Here is a 27,942-nt window from a genome sequence, read left to right as displayed (position 1 = left end):
CGATTGGCACTTTTGCTCAACATGATCAATTACCTATCTGACAGGTTAGGATGAATCCCAGGCTTTGCTGTGGATGTTATTGCAGGAGGCAGCAGGGTGTGCCATAAGAGGGGCAGTCCTGAAGACGAAGTTGGGTTTGGGTTGGAGGTAGAAAGGCTAACTTGTAGAATGGAGGAATGTGTAATATTCATGCCTTGTGCAGATAAGTATTACAAGCCAATGAAAGGAAAGCAGCACACAGTAATTTGATGAGTGCTCTGCACTTCAACACAGGATTACAGCTAATCACATTGAAGTGAGGCCATTAGCTTACTGGAAGGCGTAGGTCAGAGATATTCACTCTTGGAGCTAACTACTGTAGCAAGGGAACTTTGCCCCAGCTGCTCCCATTATAAATAGACACTCAATTGCAGGATTGGCCTGGGTGTCTAATGTATTTGTTTTGCGAGCATGCAGTTGCTGTGTTGCAGCAGAACTGCTGACATTGTTTTTGACCAGAGGGAGAATAGTCTGATTCGGCACCCGTCAGCACTGTGGCCCCTCATTCTAGACAGCAGCTCACAGTATTTATATTTGCATCACTCCCTCACTGTAGGAAAGCAGCATATATTTGTGACTTTGTCGGTTCAGGTTTAACCTGCAATGTAATAATCAGGTGTGTAATGTATACCAGTACTTCTACCAATACTGAACCACAAAGCCCTGCATAAATTCAGGTGTTTCTGAAATATCTTATCGACACATCCAGGCACCACCTGTCAGATAATAAGAATGATACTGCTCTCACCACACCAACTATATTAACACTGAAATGCACCTGGACTTCCTGCCTATAATTGGACAAGTATAATCATCATATACGTGCACCAACAGCCCAACAAATGTGTGACTTTCAAACATTCTGTGCTTTCAGAATGTTGTCAACATTCCAATCGGAAAGTGAATGAGCTATGATTTAAAAATGTACAGATTGTACTCTTTGTTTACATAATAGAACGTACCTCCTCATTTCTAGCTATGCCCATGTGAGCAATCGAACAAGGGAAGTCGGTTAATATTTTTCACATTTCTTTGGTAAATGGAATGATAGAAATAAAATGATGAAATAGAAATCACCTTTAAAAATGTGCGTGCATTGATAACGGGTTTGGTAAATTATTCTGTTATTAAAACGGTATAAGTAAAATGAGTCCCAAGTACCTCACCCCCTTTGCAAAGTAAAGAAAAACTGAATGGTACGGTCCACCTCTCTGTTCCTGGCTGTTTTTGTATCTGCTTTAGATCAGCTTGAACTGCGAAGTTGCGTTGATAAATCGTCGCTGGTGTCAAGTCTTATAAAATAAAGTTCTTATTGCATTCATTTTAGAAGACAGCTGACTCTTAATTGTTAAAAAACGTATGTGACGGGATATAGCGTGAAATGGCAATTGCTTGCAAACTTTGAAGGGAATTCCTTGTGATCTTTTCCCCCTGAATTTGGGCGAGTGCAATAAGATCAAGGCGCCTGTCGTCATTGAAGCAAGAGAAAGCCTCATGTTTTCGCCAAGCCAGGAGGAGCACTGTGCCCCAACTAAAGACCCAATAAAATACGGGGAGCTGGTGGTATTAGGGTAAGTTCAAGAAATATCCAGTAAACTAACAAATGTATAAAAAAAAAATTAACATGGGCGCTAGCTAATAGTTATTAAGCAAGTTGGTATAAGGTCGAGGCAATGTTTGTGACACCCAGAACCTTTACATCGATCTAGGTAGCGGTCCATGGCACTGGAAAAGTTTGTTTACATAGGTACAAAGAGGCCCCAGATTACTTCACGCACTCACGTTACTCAACAAAGCGGACACGTGCCCAGATCAGATGTGAAAGTATCAATTTCCCTATTTTGAAACAGTAGCATTATGTGGGTTGGGGTGAGCGAGGGAATTTTTACATGAGCAGATCAAGTCTGACTACTTAACCTTGGAAGGAACGGTGCCCTTTTAGGACCGGTACTGTATCTTTTCGGTGAAGTTGCTCACAAGTACTGATGACTGGTTTCAGGGCGGTTGAGGAATTCGGAAGTGGCTATTGCCCCATCCCCCAATCCTCACTTTTGTACGGTGTTGTATGCTTCTGTAAAATAAATCCCTCGGTTTTCGCATCAAAGTTTACGAAAGTGTTTCCACCCAATTTGTAACTAATTTGTCTAACGTTGCTTTTCTGTAGAACTGATTCAGCAAAACTGTTGTGGATAATAGCGTCTGCTAGCCAAAATGATGTGTGTCATGTTTTATTACTCAACATTTTCTGTGAACTGACACGATGACCCACGAAAATTATAGCATATTCAATACATTTAGATGCAAATTACTCTAAAAACTAAAAAGGGATATTTTTTGTTACAAAGTAGTCTTACACCATACAGCTTTTGTTCTCACTTAGTTAACTTAACTAGGTGTCAGATTATGTGTGTATATTAGATTTTAGTAATTCCTTTCCATAACTTTTTGCGTGTGACATTATTTCATCCTGTAGTGAAGGGGAAAATACCAATATTTAATCCCACCCTTTTTTTTTTTTTAACAATATTTATGTTTTTGTAGATGTCACTGTCATACAGTAATGTTGAGTGACAATCCTCCCTGGGCAACATTTAATTGTACTTTAAGCACACAACTACCTTCATTTTTTTTCTCCAGAAAAACGTGCCCTTGTAAAGCTTTCATTGTACGGAGTCATTAAAAATTAATGTTGAAAGTATGAAATAATGCATCAGTCCTTTCTTGTGTTTTGTGCTTTGTATGTATAAAAGCATTTTGGATTAGGTGCATTTCAGACATGTCGGGCCTGGAGAAATGGGTGTTTGTGCCTCGTCTCCCTTACCTAGGACATGTTGATGGTTTCAGTATTGCGATTTGAACTAGTGACAATTTAATGTAATTAATTTATAGTCTTATTGACATCTGTAATGTTTTCTTTCTCTCCCAGGGGACACATGTTTAACTTAATGACTGGAAGATTCTGACATCGATCTGAATATTTTTACAGATATTAAAACCTTTAAATACATTTATGCTTGGAATGCATATTTTGTGCGATGTGAAACAATACTGTGGATATCTTGTCTTCTTTAAACAAGTTGTCATTGTAAATGAGATTTGGTTCTTAGTTAGCTTAATGTTGCATTCTCTCAACATGCTGTAAGCAAAAAAATCATATTTCTCTGTGCCTCAAATTATAGTTAGCCACATCCAAATGTACATTTGGTATTTGATTTTCTCCAGGAAGTGTTTATTGTGCTGGATTTAACACTGTATTGGGCTGTGGGATATGATATATGCAGACCTATTCAGTGTTTAGATTTAAGTTACTTTAATCCATTTGAACTTCTAAGTGCACAGAGAGCAGTTACTGAGGAAGTGAACGGCTCACTGCAAAGCAGATATTTCAATACATTGTTGTTTGTAAACACCATTGTCATACTCCCCAAGTGCATCACCCTGAGAACCATGTTGATCCACTGTACGCAATCCATTGCGTTTTCACAACTGGTCTACCCTTCTGCTACTGTCATTGTTTTGGACAGAAGTGACATTTAACTAGACTATTCTTTTTTTTTAATTACATTTTTTAAAGCAATTCTTGCTCAGCTTTGTCTTAACCCAGTGGTGGTGTTTGTGCTTGCACGGCGACCTCCCTGGCTTTGCCTGGCAGCAATGGCACTGGGCAGTGGAAAGGCTGGGTAAGTGGGTTGTAGGGAATGAAAGGAGGGATTGATCAGGATACAGCCTCTACGTCTCCCCAGTTCTCTCTGTCCATTCATTGTGCCTGTAGGACTGAACCTATTGATTGTGCATTGTGCATGTCTCCTCTTAGAACGACTCTGTGAGGAAAGCTTTTATTCGACAGGGACTTCTCGGGTAGGTGGGGCATAGGCCTCCAGTCCCCATCAAGGGGGGGGATTGATATTGGCATGTTTTTATTTACACCTAATTCCTGTTGAAATAACCTTTAAATACATAGAAGACAGGGAATGCCTAGATGGGACAATAGCATCGTACTTTGTAGTTAGAAGGTGCTTCATGGTAATGGGGCTAAGAACAGCAGTTAGTATACACAATGTAGCTTTTGTTTGTCAGAACAGCAGAAGCTAACTGCTGGCTAGAGAAAAAGGTCCAATCCTTACCACTATGTTCAACTAACTACAGTGTTTCTAGCCACTACCAAGGTTAGCTTACAAGGTAAACATGATCAACAAACATCAAAAGGGCACACATGTCCTTCTGCTTATTGACAGACAAGCCTACAGGATATAGGATGTTAACCTAGAGACTTGATGTTTGTGAAATGTGTGCTTCTGACAATACTCTTCAACGAGGAATTTTATTATCTCTTCATTATCAGTGGTTTAAGAGGAGCTGAAGGTTCCTTGCCCCCAGCTGGCAAATTGCATGTTCTGCAATGCATCATGATGTTTTATTGATGATGACCTGTAGAGAACAAAAGAGGAACCTCCCACACTTTTGTCATGTCTGACCTCGACTGCCTATTGAGATGTGCCTTTTGTTATGTAAATCAGGTATTAGATGAGATGAGAAGGAGACTGGAGGATGACCTTTAGCTGCTTTGACCCCTAATACCCCTGTGCCCTCACCCCAACCCTAGAGCCAGTCATGGGCTTGATAGCTGTAGTGTTGTCCCAACCAGGACTAACTCTTTAATTTCTCCCACTGTGGTACTGCTGTCCTGTCATTAAGTCAGTGTCCAGGATGCTGCTGGTGGCTCTTTCTTGGCAGGGCTGGAGGACAGGTGACGCTCACAGCCTCCATTCTAATCCCTATTAAGTATCAAGAGGCTACCTCCGCTCTCCGTCTGGCCCGGGTCAAAAGGGAAAGGGATTACAATTAGCTGGAGTACACATTTCAGGCTGTCCCAGCTAATGCAATGACCAAGGTGGCGTTGCACACTTAACTTCCTGTCCTTAGTGATGGATAATGGACAGGCGTTTTAGTAGTCTTCTATTCTGGCCCGGTTCAGCTGTTCTGGCGTGAGAGGGGAATGTTATGGCCCAGTATCAATAAGCTAGAGAGAGCTGACAATACCATTGACTGTTACTAAGGACAATAACAGCTTTGGAGACTGAGACCCGGGGTGGGGGGGTGGGGGGGGGGGGCTGGTGAAAGCTAACAAAAGAGTGGAATTGATCCTGCCTGATTGTGTGTGGAATTCCCTGGTCATGACTTGTTTTATATCATATCGATCATGTGTGTGCAGCCGGTTACCGATAGTTCTAGTTTCCCTTTGTGTTCGGGTTGCATCCAACCACCAGACCAACTCTCTGCCCTGTCGGGACTGAGACCGTGTGTTTCCCTGGCTGTGGCGGGACAGGTGGCACGGACAGGCTGGCAGGGGGAGGGGAGGTGTGGGTCAGAGAGGTTGTGCTTGTCCCTGCTGTTGCGTCAGTGTTGCTGTAACGGGGGCTTTGGGGATTACAGTGTTGTGGTTGGTTCTTCAGCCTAATCACTTATACCAGAGAACCAGGTCGGTGGATTTACTCAATATAATTGAATCTGAAACTGTGATTGTAAATGTGTCAACCTGAACTGTGTGTGTGTGTGTGTGTGTGTGTGTGTGTGACAGAAGGTCTGTATGTTGGCTGGGAGGAGGGCATGGGGTTTCCCAGCTGTATGGCCAGCTGGTGGATGTAGGTTATGGGTCGGTTCTGGAAAGGGCATCTCCATTCACCGGGCAGACTCTGCCCGTAGTAACAGCAGACCAGAGAGACTGGACAACACCAGGATGTGCCAAGATGGATGTGAACCACGCACTAAATTCAGATGTTATGAGGCCATGTTTCTGTACTGTGTATTTTTAATCAGGTCACCCAGTCCATGTTCCAAGTTAGTGCGACTAATACGGTAGGGCTTGTATAATGTTGAACCATCATATTAGTCAGAGAGCCTCCCCCAGTCTAGTCTGCTCTGTATAGTCTTATAATAAAGCCCTGTGTATACCTAGCACATTGGGTTCCAACACCCCCAGAACGTAGTCAGGGTAAAGGCCCTAGCCCAATTACTCATTTATAGTCTGTCAGATGTGGTCTTAATAGCATATGAAACGTAAGCGACAGGGCTGAGGGCTGGATTTGTGCTTTAATCGGTCTTACTACTTATACTACCTATTTAGATTTTGTAGACATACTACAAGGTCAGATAGTACGGTCGAAAGAGCAGAGAGAAATGTTGAGGAGTGTATGTTGGGTGCCACATTATTTACAAAGTAGCCTTGCCAAACATCTAAACGCTTATTTTTTAAGCATTTCCTAATTCTTTCTATTGGTTTTGAAAGAAATCTACTTTCAGCCGCCTAAATTACTTTGCATTTTGATTGTCTAAATTCCAGAACAGTGTCTATGCTAGGGAGGATGAAGAAGGCCGAAAATGTATAGTACTAAAAATGAAGGTGATAAATGTAGTGGACTAGGTTTACTTTACTTTATTTTAATTTTTTTAACTGGGAAAACAGACTGAGACCTGGATCTCTTTTTCGGCTGTGCCCTGTGTAAACATGTTGACAAGAACAGTTTTAGGCACACAAGCAAAACGTTGAGAAAGAAAATTTCAAAACATACAAAACAAAGACATACAATTCAACAGAAACAATCACAGACAACATCATATACATCCTCCATTACAGTTTTAAAATGGGCAAGGGACACCAGAGTGTTTAACTTAAGTTTTATCTGCATTTTTGGGTAGGAACTGAAAGCAGTCCTACCCAACTCTGTGGAGACCGCTGGAGTCTCTAATGTAATCCATGTCTGTGATCTGGTTTTGAAATTTGTTAGTCTAGTAGAAATTTAAGGTGATCTATATGGAGGTAACTTTAAAAGTGCTTTATAAATAAACAAGAGAGCATGTTGCTCTCGCTTCACAGATAGAGGCCCAACCCACATGTTGATATAGAATACAGTGATAAACCTGAGTGCAAAATGATAAATAGCATCCAGTGGTTTTAATGTGTTTGCCGAAGCATGCATGTAGATAAAATTACCATTATCTAAAACGGACATAAAAGTATCCTGAACAATTTTCTATTACAGAGGACAGACAAGCCCTGTTTCTGTAAAGGAACCCTATCTTGAATTTTAACTTTTTCCCCAATTCAGCAACGTGTTTTTTAAAAGAAAGGGGTATGGTTAGATGACAGGCTAAGTATTTATATACAGGGACCTGTTTGATTTGAGTACCATCCAAGCAAGTAATTACAGAGGTGTTTCTAACTAAGAGTTTAGACCTAGAAAAAACATGACATTTGTTTTCTTAGCGTTTAAAACAAGTTTAAGCTGTGAAAGTGACCTCTGTAGTATCTTAAAATCAGACTCCAACTGCATTAATGCTTGGTCCGCTGTTTTAGCAATAGAGAACATCACTGTGTCATCTGCATATAAATGGAGATTACAATATCTGACATCATCACCAATGTTGTTTATATAAAGTGAGAACAATAGTGGACCCGTTATTGAACCCTGAGGGACCCCTTTAAGTTAAGGGCTCAGACTCGACCCGTCGACCGTGACCGCCTGAGTCCCATCGTTAACATAGTTATTAACCCATTGGCAGGCATCAGTGCCCAGTCCTGTAGATGACAGCTGACTCAGAACGATAACATGGTCTACAAGTCAAGAAACAATGCAGCATAGTGCTTTCTATCATCTAAGGCATTTGCAATATAATTTACAACATTTTGCCTCCCATTTAAAGAGAGGAAATTCAAAACTGGCACAAGTCGTCCTCTCTCACATGCTGATCATTGTTTGCTGCTTAGAGTTTTCAGTCTGATTTAGAGATTCAGTTCAGACAGTTTAGGCCTATCTTAGGAAACTTTGTGAATATACATAAAGTAGATCATTCTCACTCACCCACCAGTCAAAGCCATCTGCATTTCAATCAAATTCTCTACTTTTCCAAAATGCTTTAGTATCCTATCCTTTGCTTTCAGTACTTACTGTAATAGCATTTTAAAAACATGGTTGACAAAGGTTACATTTAAAATTATCTTATGATAGATATTGAACAGTTATAATTGATGCCTGGTGAGGGTAGAAATGGACTTAGTATTCAATTGTAATGGCAAACTGCTTTAAAATATAGAAACAATGTATTTCAGTTTATTTTATTCACAATGCTTTGCCGATGGATGTATATTTGGTGTGTCATTATAGATGTAACATTCAATAACATTTCAGCGGCTGTACTTATCTGTACTTATGATATAGCCTCCAATGCTGATAAGTAATCTCCCTGCTCTGAGGATACTGGGGCAAAGTTGGTTTTCAGTTACAACTCTGCTCAGTCTTGAGTTATTTTAATTGTGTGTATTATATTAAAAATTAATAAATACAAACGACCATTGAAATGCTTGTTGTAATTGTTTTGGCTGTGTAATAAAAATGCTTATATAGCATATATATAGGGAAAATTCTATTGCGAAAATGTAAAATACATTATTGGGTTGAGTGAAACCAACTAGAAAAGATGAAGATGGATAAGACTCAGGGGATCAAGGGATTCTCAGAAATGTTAACCAACACACTCCTGACATGCTTCAAACATGCTCTCTACATACTCCGACTTCAATTCCCATAGTAGTGATGGCACTTAACTCAGCAGACACAGATGGGTATACATCAGTTTTGGGAGACCTTACATACAAAAACCAGGGACATTCATATTTTTAGCCACTTGTCCTTCAGACTAGTGTCCTGCTGGGTCAAGTGTGAAACCACACCGCACCGAGACCAATTTGACATCAAATCAGATTTTTCTCTGTGACTGTTCCAAGACTTATAGAATTGTTCCAAGAGCTGATCCGTTACCAGCCAACAACATTTACATATTTTAATACCCTATATAATGGGCTATTCCCCTTTCCTGCATGCAGTTAATTTGCCTGCGTGTCAGCTTTCTTTCCAGGTAGTAGATACTATTTGGTTAAGAGTGAGTTGAGTGAATGATTGTGAACAATTGTTCATTGTCTTGTTATGAACAAAAATACTCTTCCCACAGTGCGTGTAACCCAGTCAGTGTTGTGCAGATGTAGGCTTAAAAACAGAGCTACCATTCTGCTGAAATTAGCTACCAAAAGCATTGGGGTGTAGTGATATTTATAAGTATCTCTATACTCCAATGTGCAAGTGAGTCACATGAAATTCTACTAAGCTAGCAGACCTAAGTCAGTGCCCATGTGTGTCCGCTCTGGACATGAAATGCACCCATGTTCAGCAGTCCTCTGTTCTGTGTTGCTAGGCATCCCAGTGCCTCCTGGTAGTTACACACCACTGCAGCATGGAGAGGTGGTAGAACGAAGTGTGCAGTTTTGCCATTTGTTAGCCTGATTTGTAATGCCAGAACTTTTGTTCAAGTTGCCTAATACCGAAACATCGTTTTTTTTTCTACTTTTCTCCGCTTTGCCTTCGGTTTTGCAGAACTACCATAAGTAGTCGCTAGAGCGGGGTGAGACGTGGTAGCCCTGTCTGAAGGCCACCAGTCACCTCCAGGTCGAGCTGAATCATTTTGTACTGCCCCCAATGAACCCCTGGGCGCAGTTGGTATGCTTCTTCCAGGATCTGGACACCTGGCTGCAGTGTCTCAGTCGGTTTTGCTACTCGACCCCATTGCATTAATCTTAAAATGACTAAATGAGGTAATGTTTTGAGATACTCTTTAAAAAGGTAGGGTTTCAGAAGTTTTTGGAAAATTGGTTGGGACTTAGCTGTCTTCAAGAGGAAGCTGGTTCTTCCATTTGGGTGTCAGGACAGGAAAAAGCTTTGACTGGGTCGAGCGTAAACCTATGGTGGCAGAGGTGGCAGAACTGAGTGAGGCATGGCATGAGAAGTGCCTGGATTAATTCCTGCGTCTTGGAATGGACAGACTTTCCCCAGAGAGAAGGCCAGCTCCCTCTTGTCAAGGTTGAGCTTGATGTGGTGGGTCGACATTCAAGAAGACATGAATGCCAGGAATGCAGGAATGTACTCCAAGAGTGTGCAGAGCCTTATATACCCATCCCTGAGAGGTGGAGTGGAGGATCTGATGGTTCACACCAGTCAAGGCATTGAAAAGATCTAGAAGGATGACAACACAGACAAAGGCAGTCTGGGCCGTGTAAACAGTCTCTGGGCAGCGGAGAGTGGTCTCAGTTGTGTTTCATCTTGAAGCCTGACTTGTTAGGTTTGAGGAAATCGTTCTAAAAGAGAACCTGACCCCTGCCCTTCTTTTGCGCTCCTTCTCACTGCTTGCCATCCATTGTAAATGAATCAGGTGTTATTTCTCTGTGCTGGGCCACTTTCTAGTCTGTCTTGGGCATGAGCACCTAAAACAAGAGGAAGTGAGAGCAGGTGGTGTGGAACAGGTAGTGGGCAGATACATGACATTGATATTACTGTGTGTGGATATTTCTTCCCCTATTCCCATTTCACAACGTCCAATTTGCAATCACCGTGACCCTCAGCGGGTTTGGAAGAGTTGAAGATTAAGTCGTGTCCTCTCACTCTTCCTGCTCAACTAGGAACTTGGCTTTTGCAGGTAGCTTAATCGGCCACAAACTACGATTGTGCTCACCAGTGTCTGATGCACCACAGTTTACTAGCCTTGTATCTTTTAATGTATTGGATGTTTTGAATGTATTGTATAGACCAGCCTATGTGCTGCTGCTGTTTCTCCTCGACTCTTCAGCTCTGTACAAACCAGGGATGCCCTTACAAGAAATGTCTTGGTTGATACCGATAGCCCAAATTAATCTAATGCAATTGGCCGATATTGATGTTTTGTCACTTCTGTACCAGTATACCCTGGCATTAATTAAATATAAATGTTGCTTCTAATTTCAATTGATTCTAAATTCAATCATACAAATGATCTTTCTATATATTGCAGTAACAAAATACTCTTTTTAAAGTAATCTGATACTGATTTCTGGCCGAACAATACATCTGTATTATCGTTTTTTTGTATGATTGTTTTTAATTGTCCATTCGTGCCGCTTAAATTTATAGTTGGCTTTTTCCAGATAAATAAGTAATGTCAAGCCCTGTTATACCAAGTCAAGATGTGACTAACGCAGATCAAAAAGAGCTACAGTGCTGCTAGCTGTCTAGCTAAAATACTTAATATGTGGAATGACGCATCTTGATCATTTAGCAGTGTTTTGGTTACTGTTCAGTTGCTCTAACCACTAGGCTGCTGTGCTGTCCTCGTGATATTTATGAGGAACCAAGGATGCCTGCAGTTGGCAATGAGCACTGCCCTCCCAAGTGACACACAACTCTCCATCTGACCCAAAAAGATCCTCTGTAAACAGGTATTCCGCTAGTTTTGGACTCTAGAGTAGTGATGCGATATCCCTAGATGATATGCAGCGTAATGTGATTGACTTTAGGAAAGAAATGCAAATCCTGCGCCATCAGAATTAGAAAGCGTTTTACAACAAACAAGGAATTTGTACTGGCTGTTGGTTCAACAATCAATACAATACAAAAGGAATAAGGGAAGTAAAAACAAATAAGAACAATGGAGTGAGCATAAAATAGTAGACTGTGTATTAATAAATAACATAAAAGTAAATGTAATGTGCGGTAATAGGGGTAGTAGATGTGTCTGTTGAGGGTTGTGTGTGTATGTTGGGCGCGGGCTGTAGTAAATTTGTTTCCTACTGCTGAAAGAAATAAAAACAAATTTGTGGCGGGAGGTTTTGGTCCTGATAGACCTCAGCCTTCTGCCAGACAGGAGAGCACTGAATAGTCCATTTCCAGGGGTGGGATCAGCCTCAAACTTTGCCGCTTGCCTCAGCGTCCTGGAGGTGTGTAGGTTGTGTAGAGGCGGCAGATTGCAGCCAATCACCCTCTCTGCAGAGTGGATGATGCGTTGCAGGCTGCCCTTGTCTTTGGCACTGGCTGCAGCTTACCAGACTGTGATGGAGGTCAGGATGGACTCTATGATGGCAGTGTAGAAATGCACCATCATAGTAGTTGGCAGGTTGAACTTATTCAGCTGTCGCTGGAGGTACAACCTCTGCTATGCTTTCTTTGTAAGAGAGGTGATGTTCAGCTCCCACTTGAGGTCCTGGGCGAAAGGCGGTGCCCAGAAAGCGAAAAGACTCCACAGAGTTTGAATTGAATCATCGTTTAAGGCAGTCTGATCACAGGCTCGACCACCATGGGCAGTGCAGTTGGCTTGCACCTTCTGGGTTTAGGGAGTTAGTAATCTAGTATTGGTTGCCTTGCCTTCTCATGTCATGCCTCACTCCTTGTGGAGGCTTGGGCGCCTGTGTTCCCCATTGTAGTAGGAAGCCAGAGAGTGTGTTCCTTGTTGTGGTGCATAAACATTAGTGTATAAACATTCTGGTTGAGCAAGCAGCACGATAAGCACCAGGACGGCATCAGATGTCTTTAGGAGGACTTCTATCTCAGCTTGGACTGTCCTGGGTCAGCTGGGAGTCAAGTGGGGGGAGAAACAAAAAAACAAATGTCAAATATTGATCCTTTTTAGTTTGCAAGGTGGGACTTGTTTTGCTGACAATAGATTTCCAAGATGGAACCCTGTTATGCCTCACATTCAACACTTATTTTAAAGTGAGCTGTACCGCAGTATCTGCTCTGTGATAATCTGTGATGGTTCAACAGTATAGAGAAGACAGGGAAAACATGTTAGGCCCCATATGACTCTTGGTGCTGTATGCTTTAGTGATCAAAGGGAATATGACATTTGGCATGTTGCATATCTAGTTGCTCCATGTGCTGCAGGTTTGGGTGCTCCCTGACAACCCCCCAACCCTATTGGGGTATGCGAACCACATCAACTTTATGCATTGTTAGCTCCTCAGCTCCTTAGTCATTCATATCCAAAATGAACTTTGTCTGAATAGTTGGAAACGTATCTTTTTCCTCCTTTCTATGATAGGTACAATGGCTCCCTTCCAAACGGAGACCGGGGCAGAAGGAAAAGCCGGTTCGCCCTGTACAAGAGAACCAAAGCCAACGGTGTTAAACCCAGCACTGTGCATATTCTCAACACACCACAGGCCAGCAAGGTAAACCCAGAACTTAGCCGACCCAAATACTCATGAATGAAGGTCCGTAGTGGATGAATATTTGATGAGTTAAGTTTTATTACTTCTGTCAGCAATTTCTTAAAAATATAGAATGACCAATAATGGACACAACAGGTAGCACCCGTACAAAATGTAGTTTTATTTTATTCACACTATTTTTTTTTTAATGCATTTAACTTGAAATTCCAGCCTTTCACATCAGTGCCTTTCACTACATAAAAGCTACAGGCTGTAGTCTGACCTCCTACCTTTGCTGTGTGCAGTGTCTACCAGGAGAACAGCCCAGGCCAGAACAACATGTCTGTCCTCTTGCATTCCTACATTGGGTATCCTAGCAAAATCAGCTAAACAAGCCAGGAGGCATGCTGCTGACGTCTGCGATTTTTCAAAGCACTTTTTGTAGTTTGTGCATTTTGGCTTTAGGGGATAGTTCAGGATTTCAGGAACTTGTTGAAACCACTTGGATGAACCTGTGACCGGTATGAAACAATGTTTCTTAGGGAAGAAGATAAAGGACTTCTATCCCTTTAAGGACCTTTATTCTGGGTTATTTTGCCATGCTGTAGCTGGATTAAAGTTTGGCTAGCTGGTTTACTGGATTAAAGTTTGGTTTAGCTGGTATAGGTTGTGGCGGCGTCTTTGACTCCCTGTTTTAGTGTACTCTGCCATTTTATGACTCCACAACAGATCCAGTTAGGTTTTTGTAAAAACTTATGTACTGTCTCTTATATAATGATGGAGTTTTAGTAACCCCTTACGCTTTCTTTTCCCTCTTCCGCCCAGCAGCCTGTCTTGTCCCTGGTATCCCGGCCTGAATTAAGCTTGCTTTAGTGGGGTGAAGTGAAGGGGAAGTTGATGCCGTCGGTTGACCTTTCGCTTACAGCTATACCCAGAGTTGTTGTTCCTATTGAGGCAGACGAGAAGGAACCACTTTTTATTTTATTTTGTCTTGTGGCCATTAGTTGCTTACCACAGGTTTCAATGAATTAATGTAAAACACCCATCATTCTTGAATCAGAAATAAGAGTTCTGTTTGAAAGCCGATTTGAGACATTCATTCAGAGGGCAAATGATACATTGATAACCATGTGTTTACCCCTGATGCCTTCATGCTCAGTAGGTATATGTTCTCACCCCAGGGCTGTGATGGTGATGGAATTGTAGATGACTGTTATTGGTCAGCCAAAGGACTTCGGTCATCGCAATATCCATTCTAATCCCTAACTGGTCATTTGATCTGACCCTGTTTAATCTAAGGAATCAGAAGAAAAGCCTATTTTTAAGCTACTTTATAACCTGGAGCTGTCCAATGGAGGGAGGGAGGGAGCATGCTTTGAATAATATTGACTGATAGACGTAGGGTGTGGAGACTCAAGCTGAGGTATAGAAGGAAAGCAGTAACAGGTCTGACTTGTGCTAGTTAGACAAATATTCAGTTCCCATATGTTATTTATTCCACCTGATTATTATAGATAATATCTTTCTTGTCTGCATCAAAGGTAGCTAGCTGCTTTACCCAGCGTGGCTTACTGAACTTCTGTAGTTGCCTTAAGTAGAATAGTTTATAATCTTACTTTCTTGACTGCACGGGTGCCATTGATGGTCAATCACAGGTCTTTGGCTATTTGAATGCAGAGGAACTTAGGTGGTAATAGAAGGACTCCATGCACTCAAAATCATTGCAGTTTTCAGTTTATATGAGCTTTTAATCAACCTACCTAGATCAAAACATGCTCCTCCTGTTACCACATTAGCTTCTGACTCCTGCACCTCAGCAACAAACCGGTATGTGACAACCCTTACTGGATTATATGCAGAGGAACTTAAATTGCTGACAATTATCTCCTTTGTTTTGCTGATGTTGATGGAGAGGTTCTCCTGGTAGCATAATGCTTGTTTGCTTACCTCCTTCCTGTAGACTGACTCATTCATATTGGTTACCAGGCCTACAACCAAAGTGTTGTCTAAAACTTGATGTTGTCGTGAAGAGCCACTATCCAATTATACAGCATGGTTTTCAGTGAGCTTGGTAATGGAATTAAAGGTAAACATAGTTTTGAAATGAGGTCACTGGACAACATTCTCAAAGATATTTGTGGTTATGTGAATAGTTTTATAAATGGCGTCTGTTTATCTCGTGGCAGTAGCTATAGGTCCAATAGTAGGTCCAGTGATCCTGGCAATCTGACTTTGATGTGGGCAATGACCAGCATGTGGAAGGACTTGATGACGGGTGGGTGTGATGGAGTGGTAGTCTTTGGGAGATGTTGCCTTGGGTTTTCCTGTTTCTGGGACTGTGGAGGTCTCTTGAAGCAATTGGACACTACAGACTGGGAGAGAGACCGGTTGAAGATGTCTGACATTTTGGAGACAACCAGAGAGACCATATGGGTTGGCAGCTTTGTGTGTGTTTGTTCTATTGAAGTGTCCCTCACAGCACCTGATCGTCTGGAGCAGTGAGACCCTCCTGGTTGGCTCATTATTGTCCATCTCAACGCGAGCATAGGATGTACTGATTATACTGTAGCATTCAGTTCAAGCAGATTTTGCCCCATCGACTCGCTTAGCCAGCAGGTATGAGCTCTGAATACATCAGGGATCCAAAAAAGGAAACAAATGCTCAAACTGGAATCACTGTTTGACAAATCAGACTAAAGGGTGTCAGGTGAACACAGAGTTACTGCCTCTGGCAGGCCTGCATCAGGACATACACAGCCTCTATGACTGTAGTACCACTGATGTCTTTTGATTGGGTGAATGAAAATAAGTTACCAGCAGATTTTGTACATTTGATATAATTTCCTTTCTCTTTTCCGGCAGTTGGTTTGCAAAAAAGTTTAGAATAGTTATTTTATTTGCATGACTTAATCCATAACTGTTGGTTATAAAGTAATTACATGAGCACTTAATTCCTCACTCTGTAGTAGTCCCATGTGTTAGCATTTAGAATGCGAACTAGTTGACAGTCACACAGTCACGCAAATGTGCATGCTCTGGTGATCATAGCATATAAGGTGGAGCTTCCATGAGATCTTCTGGACTGTTATTGAAATCCTGCTTATGCTCTATATATAAAATTATAAAGCGGTGTTTTTATGAACCCCTTTGACCCAGCCCTTTATTTAGAGTGTACGTGTGTGCATGAACCATTGCATCCATACAGTAGGCTATATTAACACTGGTGGGATCGGTGGTGGTGTTGTTAAACCATGGGTGCTGTTTAAATCATGTCTACCATTCACATAGACACAATACCTGTATTTTGGTCTCAGGGTCTTTTTTAATCCTAGAATAGTTACTAGGTCATTAAAGGTGGGTATTATTTACATGTTTTCTACCCAGTGCCCTTGTCAGGAACATGGCTGACAGGCTGGAATAAAAATGTAGTGGTCCAGCGTTCTGACTTGCTGTTTCTGAGGCACACGTACTGTTGTGGTTTGAATCTGACCCACTGCTCTTTCAGCTAAACTCTCTAATCTTTCACCACTGTCTCTCTCAAATAAAACATACAAATGCCCAAAAAATATAAATCTTCAAATTATGTGTGTATGAAAGCAAGATTGGTTGTGGTTTTAGAAGGACTGCAGTACTGGATATGTAGATTTCTGAAAGGAGAATCAAAAGTGTTGACTCCACCCCTGACAACGTTCCTTGTATGTGATTGAGTTTGAACTGTATCTATACCAAGGTGAATGGGTTTTAGCAGCTTGGTCTGTGTTATCAACAATTCTCTGTCTCTCTGTCTGTCTCTCTGTCTGTCTCTCTGTCTGTCTCTCTGTCTGTCTCTCTGTCTGTCTCTCTGTCTGTCTCTCTGTCTGTCTCTCTGTCTCTCTTTTTTTCTCTGTGTTTCTGTCTCTGTGTGTGTGTTGCAGAACCACAATACTGCAGGTGTGGGTGACCCACTTTTCCTTCTCCCTTTTCCCCAGCTCACGTGATGAGGATGTTAAGGGAAATGGAATTCAGCTCTAGATTAGAGTGGGTGGGGCGGGTGCTGACGTCATGCTAAAGTGGCTGGGCTGTTTGTGAGAGGCTAGAAGAGACCCCGCCCCCTTGGCTCAGCTGATCCACTGGCCTGTGCTGCCTGAGCCTAGAGGCCCGCTTTACGACCTGTGTCATGGACATGTTACTTCACAGGAACACTGATCTATACCGTCCTGTGGGAAGAGTGTCCTGACTGTTTTGGTGTGATGATCTAATGAAGGTTCGTTGGAACGGACTGATTTCCCCGTCTACAGTTGAGCGGGCGGTTGTGGAGTTCCCATCATGACTCACTGGCAGACGTCTGCTCTGCTAATCAGTACCAGTATTCTCACCCACCTACTTGTACTCCATCTGTGTTATGTGTCAAATAGACTGGTTGTTCTACAATCACATTGTTTAATATGAAGCTGGATTCACAGAGCAGCTTCTGATTGGTGGCTGGAAATATTCATATTTTTCATGACAGCATTTTTTAACCTCAAATAGAACTAGAATTCCATTTTTAAATGAACAAGTTGCTGCAAGCTAGTTGTTTCCTTTGAGGTCTAAATTCAAAGCTAAGAATGTTTGTGCTTCTATCTAGAGTAGGTTTTTAGTTTAATAATTTGGACATGAGCAAGTAACTTCTGATGGACTGTTTCATCTGGTTTATTGGTCAAAATTCAACTTCTGTCTATTCCTCTACTTTTTGACCACGAGTCAAATTGGATTTTGAAAATCATTGAAATCGTTTTTAATGCATTTTGCCTAGCAGCTACACTAATGTGTGGCAGAGAGTCCAGTGATTAGTGTGTTGGGACAATAACTGAAAGGTCACTGGTTAGAGTTGACAAGCTGATAAAACGATTTTGTTTTTGAGTCACTTAACTCTACAGTAAAAGCTCCTGTACTTAACTTTGGATAAGAGTATCTGCTAAGGGGTTAACATGTAAATTATTGCAAGTCATATTTACCCCCTTCTGTTACAGGCGGTGAACTGCAAAGGGCAGCACAGTATTTCCTACACACTGTCCAGGAACCAGACAGTAGTGGTAGAATACTGCCATGACAAAGACACCGACATGTTTCAGGTAAGTCCGTCTGTTTTGACATCCCAGTTGCTCTGTTGGTCAAAGCATAGCAGATGACCATACTATTCAGTCAATCCAAGAAAATCAGCATTTTCTTTAACACAAAAAAATCTGTTTATGAAGCCAACTGTTTCAGATGGAGGCTGGGGATCATCAGGTGACAACAGAAATGAATAGCGCTACTCTTACCATTGCACTTTTGGTTCCTTTAGTGACGATAAAGTCAGGACGCTTGTTTGACATTGCACCTGATGGATGGCACCCTACACAGGGAAGAGTCTCGTTCACTGCCTGAACTGGTCAGACGACCATTCAGTAAATACATTTTTTGACTTTCTGTGTAAACATCCTCGAATGCCAGTCTGTCCCTGTCTTTTCCCTGGCCCAACTCCTGACTTCAGGCGATCTGTTCTGTACACTGTTATCCCCGTTAGCATTCATCTAAATCTACTGCACCAGAGAGCTCCAGTCCCACCATAGGAAAAGAGCGGTCTGCTGCTCCGGACATGTGCTTCCCAGCACTTTAATGTGTTCCTGTCTCTGCAAACTGCATTAAATGCAAAGCCCAACCCAGCAGAGCGATAATAAAACCAACTGGAGCACAAACGTTGAAAAAAAAAAAAAAGGAGTTGAGAAAATAAGAGGGGGAAAGCGTGGCCTTTCCTCTGTGCTGCTGACATTTATATTGTATTGGTTTGTGACCTTTTATAAAACAATTAGTTTTACAATTGAATGTTCAGACTGGAGTGGTGCACATGTATGTACTAACATCGCTGACTCTGTTGTCCTGTAGATTGGCCGCTCCACAGAGAGCCCTATAGACTTTGTGGTGACGGACACAGTGTCTGGGGGTCAGGAAGGAGAGGAGACGCCCATCACTCAGAGCACAATCTCTCGCTTTGCTTGCCGTGTTGTCTGTGAACGAGTACCGCCTTACACCGCTCGCATCTACGCCGCCGGCTTTGACTCCTCCAAGAACATCTTCCTGGGGGTATGGCTGGGCTCACAGGGACTCTCCCAGGGCTAGAAATCGAATGGTTTGACTGTAATTAATGAACACGTTTATTATCCGTAAAAAAAGAACACTTCCTTGTTTTCACATTCTAAGCCTGATTCATAACAACAGTTTCTGTGGAGTACTTCCTGGTTGAGTGAGCGGTATGATAAGAAAGAAAACAGCTTGGCGGGAAATACGATGAGTCAAGGCCTTTAGGGCAAATTGGACTTCAGGAAATTGGTGGGGGTAAAATTAAGCGGTAATTTATTTCTTGACACCCCCCCCCCCCCCCCCAGGAGAAAGCAGCCAAGTGGAAGAACCCAGATGGTCACATGGATGGGCTGACGACCAATGGCGTGCTGGTGATGCACCCCAGAGGGGGCTTTACGGAGGAGTCCAAGCCAGGTGTATGGAGGGAGATCTCTGTGTGTGGGGATGTTTACACCTTGAGAGAGACCCGCTCTGCTCAGACCCGTGGCAAACTGGTCAGTAGCACTTTGAAATGACTAGACAAATTAGGGTCATTCTGTCACATAAAGAACCATGAACAAACATCACACCATTCAGATTTATTTTTATTTTTTCTAACAGAGTAGATCCGCCAAAAGCGAGTAGACATTATCTATCTGTTAACCATCTACAGCCCCGGACCCCTGCACCTTTTTCTTTCCTTTCCAAAAAAGTTGAAAAGGAAAGTTTTGAGTGAGGAACAGAAGTGTTCAATTTGCAGTGATCTCTTAATTTTAGCCCTTCTGTTCCTCACTCAAAACCTTCCTTTTCAACTTTTTTGGAAAGGAAAGCTGTATATTAGCACACATTATCAATCTGTAAACCATCTATACTAGCACACATTATCTATCTGTAAACCATCTATACTAGCACACATTATCTATCTGTAAACCATCTATATTAGCACACATTATCTATCTGTAAACCATCTATACTAGCACACATTATCTATCTGTATACCATCTATCCTCCCAATCAGTGATCCTCCTCATTAATATATTTAATTTGATTGTCTTCTTTATCCATAATCTTCTTTATTGATCACACAGTACGTGTGCGCGCGTACCTAGATGTGTTTATATGATGTTACCAGATGCATGGCTGGGCCTGTCTTAGGTTGTCCCGGTTTTAAAGGTGGGATCTTATCTGTATTTTAAGCCCCGACTGTATTGTGGTCCTAGCAACGACTCTGACACAACCACCACAATATTGTGCCATTTGATTCAAGTTCCTCCAATGCTAGGCCTCCTGTTACCACCACAGACCACAACGCTCTGGCCAGCACCATCTATATATGTATACAGTATATATTTACATACACATACATAAGCCCAAATGACATACACACAAATAACTCACCTATAACTGACCTATTGTTTTTAACCTGCAGTACATTATTCTTTTGAATGTTGCCTCGGAGGCGTATGTACGTATGTACGTATCTTTACTCTGAGGATAAATCCACTGATTCGGGAGGAAACCAGGTTTAAAGACTCTTGTGCGTTGGAATGTTTGTGAACCAGGGAGTTAGGGAGTGGTGGTTCCTGAAGTATGTGAAGCCTCTTAAATAGAACAAAGTTGCGCAAGCAGTTTGGATTAAATTATGGAACAACATGTGTGTAATTTTCCTTTTTGCGACATGCTGGCATTGTCTGGTCTGGTCAGGGTTTCAGAGAGCAGTCATTTGTCTTAGTGATGTAATCTGATTGGCGGTAGAGCTCGTGCTTCCTCTCAGAAGTTATTTAACATACTAAGATGATGATAACAATGCTTTCCATTAAAGCTTTGTGGATGCTTTAATCATGAATCATCACAATCTGGAAACATAGGGAACCTTTTAAAGCCTTAAGGGACAAGGCTATCCAATTATCAAAGCAAGCCACACAACTGTCACAAAACTAGCTAGCTGTTCTGTACACATTTGTTTGTAAATTGGTTTGTATTACCAAGCTTGTTAGCTACTACTACTTCTTGTCAAATTGTCAGCAGAGTAGGCAGCAGGTAACAATATAGTAATGAACTTAAACATAAGTTGCATGGCCAAAAATGTAATTTGTATTTGATTTCATGCTATCAGATGAGAGGGAAAAATGTTAGTACCTTTATAGTGCCAGTGTAAACCACCCACGGTTGTGACGTGCTGAGCCCGTTCTTGGCCAGAGTAACTGAAACCTCTGCGTGTCTGCGTTGTGCCTCTCCTGCAGGTGGAGTGTGAGAGCAATGTGCTGCAGGACGGCTCCCTGGTAGACTTATGCGGAGCCACCCTGCTATGGCGCACGGCTGATGGCCTCTTCCACACGCCCACACAGAAGCACCTGGAGGCCCTGCGGCAGGAGATTAACGCGGCGCGTCCCCAGTGTCCGGTGGGCCTCAACACCCTGGCCTTCCCCAGCATGCAGCGCAGCCGCGCCGTCTCCTCCCTGGAGGACAAACAACCCTGGGTCTACTTGGCCTGTGGCCACGTGCATGGCTACCACAACTGGGGCCACCGTTCTGAGCAGGAGCCAAACGCCCAGCGGGAGTGCCCCATGTGCCGAACCGTGGGCCCCTACGTGCCCCTGTGGCTGGGCTGTGAGCCGGCCTTCTACGTGGACGTGGGCGCGCCGACACACGCCTTCGTGCCCTGCGGACACGTGTGCTCTGAGAAGTCGGCAAAGTACTGGGCGGAGATCCCTCTGCCCCATGGCACCCATGCCTTCCACGCCGCATGCCCATTCTGTGCCACCCAGCTCAGTCTCACTCAGGGCTGTGCCAAGCTTATTTTCCAGGGCCCCATCGACTGAGCTGGGGGGCCTTGGGGGCTGTGGAACGGGCTGAAGGAGGTGGGCCAACATGCTGTGAAACTGGTTGGACTATTTAGTGCTTTCTGTTCGTTTTTATCACCAGACTGTGAAGAGGAGAAACTCATCACAAGGCTGATGGTGTACTTCAACTATGCTCCAGGTTTCAGTGTAAATGAGTGTCAAGGCCGTGGTCCCGCTGCACAGTGTTTGGTTTGGGCTTCTGGTCATCTGGATAGCTGCGTGGCGTTGAGTCCGTGGAGACCCAGAGCACAGCAGGTCTGACCGCAGAAACCCAACCTACTGTTTATCTCCCACCCACCAGCTTTTAAACTCTAGACTCTTCAACCTAAAATGGCTGGTCATTTCAAATGGAAGGGCTACAATACGGGTCATGTTGTTTTGTCCCCATGTTATTGACCATTGACTCCAAACAGATCTGTTGCGGATGGTTTGGTCTGGGGGAGGGGGGGTGGGGGGGGTGGGGGGTTGGGTGGTTCTGCGGGGGAGGTTGGGTGGGATGAATGTGTCTGAGGTGCATTATTTTCACAGAGCCAGACAGCGGGCCTGCTGGCTAGGAGGAGGACCGAGCAATCCAGCTGGGTTCATGGGGAACTATTGACTGCTTGGTCTTCCCCATTAGCTCCTCAACCCTGATCTGATCTGTAATGGCAGTCAGAACATTTAGCCTTTCCAGACAACTGAATGCTTTTTGTTTGTTTTTTTCTTATCTGTTTTTGTTCCTCTTGTACAGAAATGTATTCCAGTTCCTGGGTGGCTTCCAGTAAAAACCTGGGGATATTTTTACTAGATGGGGAAAAAAAGCTATTTTGTTTAGGGTTAAGGGATAGGGAGAGTTTTACATACATGAAAATATAAATAAATTTAACCCACATGGATTATTTTCCACCTTATTTTACTACACTGAGGCCCATGTACAGTTTCCTAATGAAAATGTTAATATATTTTTCTCATGTCTTACTATGACGTGGATGTGGGGTACGCTTGAATGTCAACTCGTACTGAGACAATAGCCCCTTTTTATGACGTCTCCACCAAAAGGCAACAACAGGCCACCAGCAGAAACCTTGTGGGTCATGACAATGAATGTATTCAGATGCATACTCTCTTCACCATTGGTGCTTTAGCCTAAAAGGATGCCGGTGCTTCACTGAATGGCTGGATCTGTTCCTTTTAAATGTACTGTATAACTCTGGTATCTCATATCAGTAATGCCTTTGTCGTCTCCAGTGAAAGAGATTAGCTTTTTCAAGTATAACTCATTCAGTCACACATCCACCCACACCTGCGAGCTAGCCGTCTATGGTCTTGTCCCACATTCACAGAGACTGTGTTCAATGTGCACTGTTGAAGTCTTAGCTTTATCTCCTGCTGGGTTTTATCCCATGATTTGTACGCTCCCAAACCTGGGGAGTCACTGCAGCATTTAAGGATTATACCAAACATAAAATGGTTTCCCTGCAATGCAACAAGTGCTTCCTGCATTCCAGTGTGTTACTGTTAATTAACCTGAAACCAAATGGCTGTTGTACAATAAAAACAAATCTAGTTCTGGATAACAGTCAATGAAATCTACTCATTCTCACATTATGACAAAGAGACAAAGTGCAATGCCAAGTCAAGTTGTCGAAATGGATTGAATAGGCCAAATATGTATGTGTAGAATTGGAAAACGCAGTGAAACCAATGAGTACACTCTTGGATGCTGATTAGTTTTACGGTGTCTGGAGTATAGCGGAACACTATATATGCATCTCAACGCTATGTACACACCACCTCTGTTTCTCCATAGGTTGGACAGAGCATTGTGACACTGATATTTTGTTAGCCGTGTTCTTACAGCAGTTACGTGCAAGCTGCATGACCAGCAACACTGAGAAACCAAATATTATCATGAATGTTTGTCTGCTATGCACACAGGCTCATAATAAGTATTCTGTTGTCGGTGGACTGCAGAGGTTCCCTCTCCAGATATGAGGTCTGCTCTCTGGAGGGGAACGGAAAAATGACCGCAGTCGTATGAAGCCAACCACAGCAGGACAGATGTGGTGACGTCATAACAGGTGGCCATTCGGTGGCTTTGTTTTGTTCACTTCCAGCGAGTGATGAGTAGCATGGTTAGGGAGGGTGTCTTACAGTAGCGGTCCTCTCAGTGCTGACCATAGGAGGATGGACACTGCTCTGGAACAGCTGTCATGGTGACACAGTCCTCTTTGAACACTTTGGAGGGTTGCTGTTTTTCAGTCCGGGGACTGTTCATTGTGTTTTGTTTCCTAACTCTCTGCACATGTCATAGCTTGCACTGATGCTCGCAATGCCTACTTACAAAAATAAACTGTTTAAACATGGTTTCTGTTTGGTTCTTTATTTCTGTGTAGGAACATGTTAAATATTACCCCCCCCCCCCCGTTCCTCAGTAAAACAAATAAGATAGTTGAGATTCCCACATTTGGTTCAAGCCACACACTGGCTATACTTTGTCATTACATCATTAGAATTCTAATAAAATGCTAAACATGTTTTCTGTAGAGGTATGGTTCACATTTAGGGTCCTAAACCATTTGGAAGATTTACTCAGGAACACATGTAAGTGTGGACAAGCTTTGCAAAGGTGAGCAGGTGTATTGTTTCAGAATTGTGACAGCAATGGAAATGCTGAGGAAAATTTGTGAGTGACAGCAGATGGGGTTATTGGTAATGTGATTAGCCTTGGGTCTCTGGCTCCCCCACAGGATAACAGACATAATTGCATCTCACTGAGGCTTTTATCACAGTTGCTGACATGTTGCATCATTCCTCATTACAAATATTCCCAAACTTTATTTCACCAGATGTTGATAAAGTTGACTCTATCAAAGAGAATAATTTAGGAATTTGAGATAAGAAGATTAATATTGTTTTAATCTGGAAACTTTCTTTTGACATGTCCTATCTCATCTGCTTTTCAGTTTACCATACAGAAAGGCACATCAGCATTTCCTGAAGCTATTTTTGTTGGTGCACTACATAATGGGAAAAATGTATTTGCAGACCTTTTCTCTTGGTTTTCTTTGTTTGTGTAGGTCACTGTACTAACCACTAGAGGACACTAGTCCCTCAATTATGGACACACCCCTAACCAGTGTCCTGTGAGGTGCAAATAAGGCCCAGAGAAACTGTGTCCCGGACCCAGCCTGCACCTCATGGCAGCAACGGGAAACACAGATAAAAGAGAAGGAATCAAGCCAACCATTTATTACCTAGCAAGTTATTACATTACAAAGATAGCACATTGAGGTCTATATCATTTCCATGCTTTTTGACTGAAGTACGGGGTCACATAGGTCTGTTGAGAAAAGTTATGTATATTATCCTTGTCATTCTTCATGTGGAAGTTATTTGAAGAAGCTAGCCATACCAGTGAAAATGAAGGTCAGGTCATTCAGTTGTCTTGATTTTTTAGAATAATTCTTTTCATGTAGAAATGTTACCCAATGACAGTGATTTTTTTCCACCATACCCATAGAACTCTCTCCCCTCTAAACTAAGGACATTTGAAAGGATTTAAATACATAACATGTCGTTTAGTCAGTTTGAGGAGGAGCATGGAGCAGTGGGATGCCATGCTTCCTAATTAACATTACTCCCGTCCATGTGAGGGGGTTCATGTCTCTGTATCTCTCGCCTGTTTTTCTGAATGACAGAGGAGACACTGAAGGTGACAGAATGCTAATTTGGAGATCACTGGTTGGTTTCCCAGCTTTAAGCGGGCAGGGTTATGCAAATAAATGAGAGTGACACAGTGACAGTTTCTAAATGTGAATATGATTTGATTTTTGCCCGCTTGAAATATAGTTTTCTATTAAAATGCTTTAAAGTGCTTCAAAGTGACTTTATTTACGCTTTATTACACATCTACAGTACCATTGGTAATAGAATGATATTAACAGTTGTTCCTTGTTTCGGACCTTGACAGGGGGAAGGAAATATGTTGATAATTCGAAGAGCAGCAATCCAAGCTCTCCTTATTTTTATGAAAACTTTCCCAATCAAGTGTCTAATGCCACAATGCTGAAGTAGCACATAAAGTAACCAGCATATAACATTTACTAAGAAAGTATGTTTTTGGTGTGTACGCTAAACCAAATTGCCATGGAATAGTCTTCACCTAGTAATACAGCAGAATTCTCTGTGGGAGGGTTGATACAATGCTGAAGCATTTTCCATCAAGATGAACATAACCCATTAGTAGACTGACAGCCGCTTTGCTCTCTGGAAGTGTGGAGCTTAGTGCCACTGTGCTGTGGAGATTTCCCAGTCTCTTGAGTGGTCCATCATAAGTGCACCACAAACTAGACAGACAGGAACAAAGACATAGAGAGGCAGGATACGTCCCATCCTAAATCAGCCAGAGATAAATTGACCCAAGGAAAGAGAAATGCTAGTACCCAATGAAGAGGAGATACATGAACCAAAAAAGAGAGTTACAGGAACCCAGGCAATAAGGTATATAAGAAAAGCAATAAACTTTTCTTGAATACTTTCAAGTCTTCTCCCTGATAAACATTACTACAGCTCTCCTTCCTTTCATATTGTACAAAATATTTAGTGATCTGGTGAAAAGAGTTGCAGGGTGACTGTTGGCAGTGGCGTCAAAGCGGGTATAGAGGGGCCCTCGAAAATGTTTGGAACTTGAATAAAGAGGTGAGGGGCCCTCAGAGACCGCTTATGTACCGGGCCCAGAATTGTGTGCTACACCCTGACTGTTGGATATGAGTTACTAGCAATTGTTGTTTAGGGTGATTCAGTTTTAATATAAATTGTGGTTAAATGATTTAATTGAGAGGAAGTGATTAATTTGAACAATTACTGCATTTAAGTCATTAGGCAGACAGTCTTAGAGACATACATACAGTGAGTGTGTACTTTTTTATTATCATGAGCAGTCAATTACAAAACCACAAATTGCTGCAGTCTGGGACTTTTGTAAATAAAATAAAAAATGAAACTTCCCATTTTGGGATGGATGTATAATATGTAGTTTATTACCTAATGTACAAAATGTAGAAGTAGCATCACTATAATATCTAATAAATAGCCATGAAATGCCAAGTCTGAAAGGGAGTGTCTTTGATGACATGGGGTACACATCTGCCAATAACAAAAGTAAATGCAGATAGCCGCAACCTCAGGAGTATGGTGGATGTGGTGGAAAATCATTAAAATAATGGGGGAAATGGACGATGAATACAAGGCCTAAGTTGAAAATGTATTTTCAGTTATTCTGGCGCATGGCGAGGGACAGAGTATCCTGTGCAAAATGAGACATGTTGCCATTCAGATATTATGTATTGTTAACCGTATCCTAGACTGTGAATTGTTCTTGATGTGTCTGAATAGCGTAACACTAATTTCTCTTTGTGTCTCCATGTCAGTGTTCTGTCCAAGTCCCAGTGAACTGGTATGTTAAATGCCACAGGTGGTTAGTGGCTGCACGCCAAGTTATTAATAGGACACCTTTGCCGGCGAGTTGGTGGCTGTGATATTTACCGCCCTCTCAGTGTGTGACCGAGGCAAATGATATGCTGATCATCGTCTGTAAATAAGAGATAGGGTTCTCCCCACCGCTTTAAATAAAGTAATAACACACACGCATATCACTTCACGCACAAACACAACAAGACGCACGTTTGTTTCCCCGCTTTTTAATTTTGTAAACTTGGCAGTCATTTTAATCTCCTGGCAAATTGAACCGGTAGGGGATCGTGGCAAGGATGAATGTTATTAATTTCTCGCTATATCTGTCTTGCACAATTAGTCACTGTTTGCCGCTGAAAACATCTCATTAATTACCCACATGTATTCAGCTGAAACCGTAGTTGCATTTAGGTTACTTCAAAATCTGTATATCAGAGGTCCACGCTTCCAGGGGCTCCATGGTTGAGCACCTGAAAATATCTTTGCAATTAAGAGTGGAGTAGAGAGGGTATTAGGGTATTGTTTAAGTTCCTGAACTCCCAA

General features: G+C 42.3%; 1 protein-coding gene across 2 annotated transcripts; it reads left to right on the top strand.

Moving 5' to 3' along the window:
- The first annotated feature begins 1,261 nt into the window (after positions 1-1,261).
- peli2 (pellino E3 ubiquitin protein ligase family member 2) lies at positions 1,262-22,387 on the top strand. Of its 2 annotated transcripts, XM_013137440.4 has the most exons (6): positions 1,262-1,610; positions 12,934-13,063; positions 18,034-18,135; positions 18,929-19,126; positions 19,429-19,617; positions 21,346-22,387. In XM_013137440.4, the coding sequence occupies exons 1-6, from the start codon at positions 1,534-1,536 to the stop codon at positions 21,922-21,924; spliced, it is 1,275 nt and encodes a 424-aa protein (XP_012992894.2). In that variant the 5' UTR covers positions 1,262-1,533; the 3' UTR covers positions 21,925-22,387. The 2 variants fall into 2 exon arrangements, with proteins under 2 accessions (XP_012992894.2, XP_019909866.2); XM_020054307.3 differs by lacking the exon at positions 12,934-13,063 and having other exon boundaries at positions 1,523-1,610.
- The last annotated feature ends 5,555 nt before the right edge of the window (positions 22,388-27,942 follow it).

This window comes from Esox lucius, chromosome 15 (assembly GCF_011004845.1).
Source record: "Esox lucius isolate fEsoLuc1 chromosome 15, fEsoLuc1.pri, whole genome shotgun sequence".
Classification (NCBI taxonomy): Eukaryota; Metazoa; Chordata; class Actinopteri; order Esociformes; family Esocidae; genus Esox; species Esox lucius.
This window is presented reverse-complemented; position numbering and strand designations above follow the sequence as displayed.

Bases quoted from the DNA above. Each gene is read 5' to 3' on its own strand.
- peli2 (XM_013137440.4), top strand. From the start codon at position 1,534: ATGTTTTCGCCAAGCCAGGAGGAGCACTGTGCCCCAACTAAAGACCCA. The intron at 18,136-18,928 runs GTAAGTCCGTCT...GTTGTCCTGTAG, and splicing joins AAGACACCGACATGTTTCAG to ATTGGCCGCTCCACAGAGAG. The intron at 19,127-19,428 runs GTATGGCTGGGC...CCCCCCCCCCAG, and splicing joins CCAAGAACATCTTCCTGGGG to GAGAAAGCAGCCAAGTGGAA.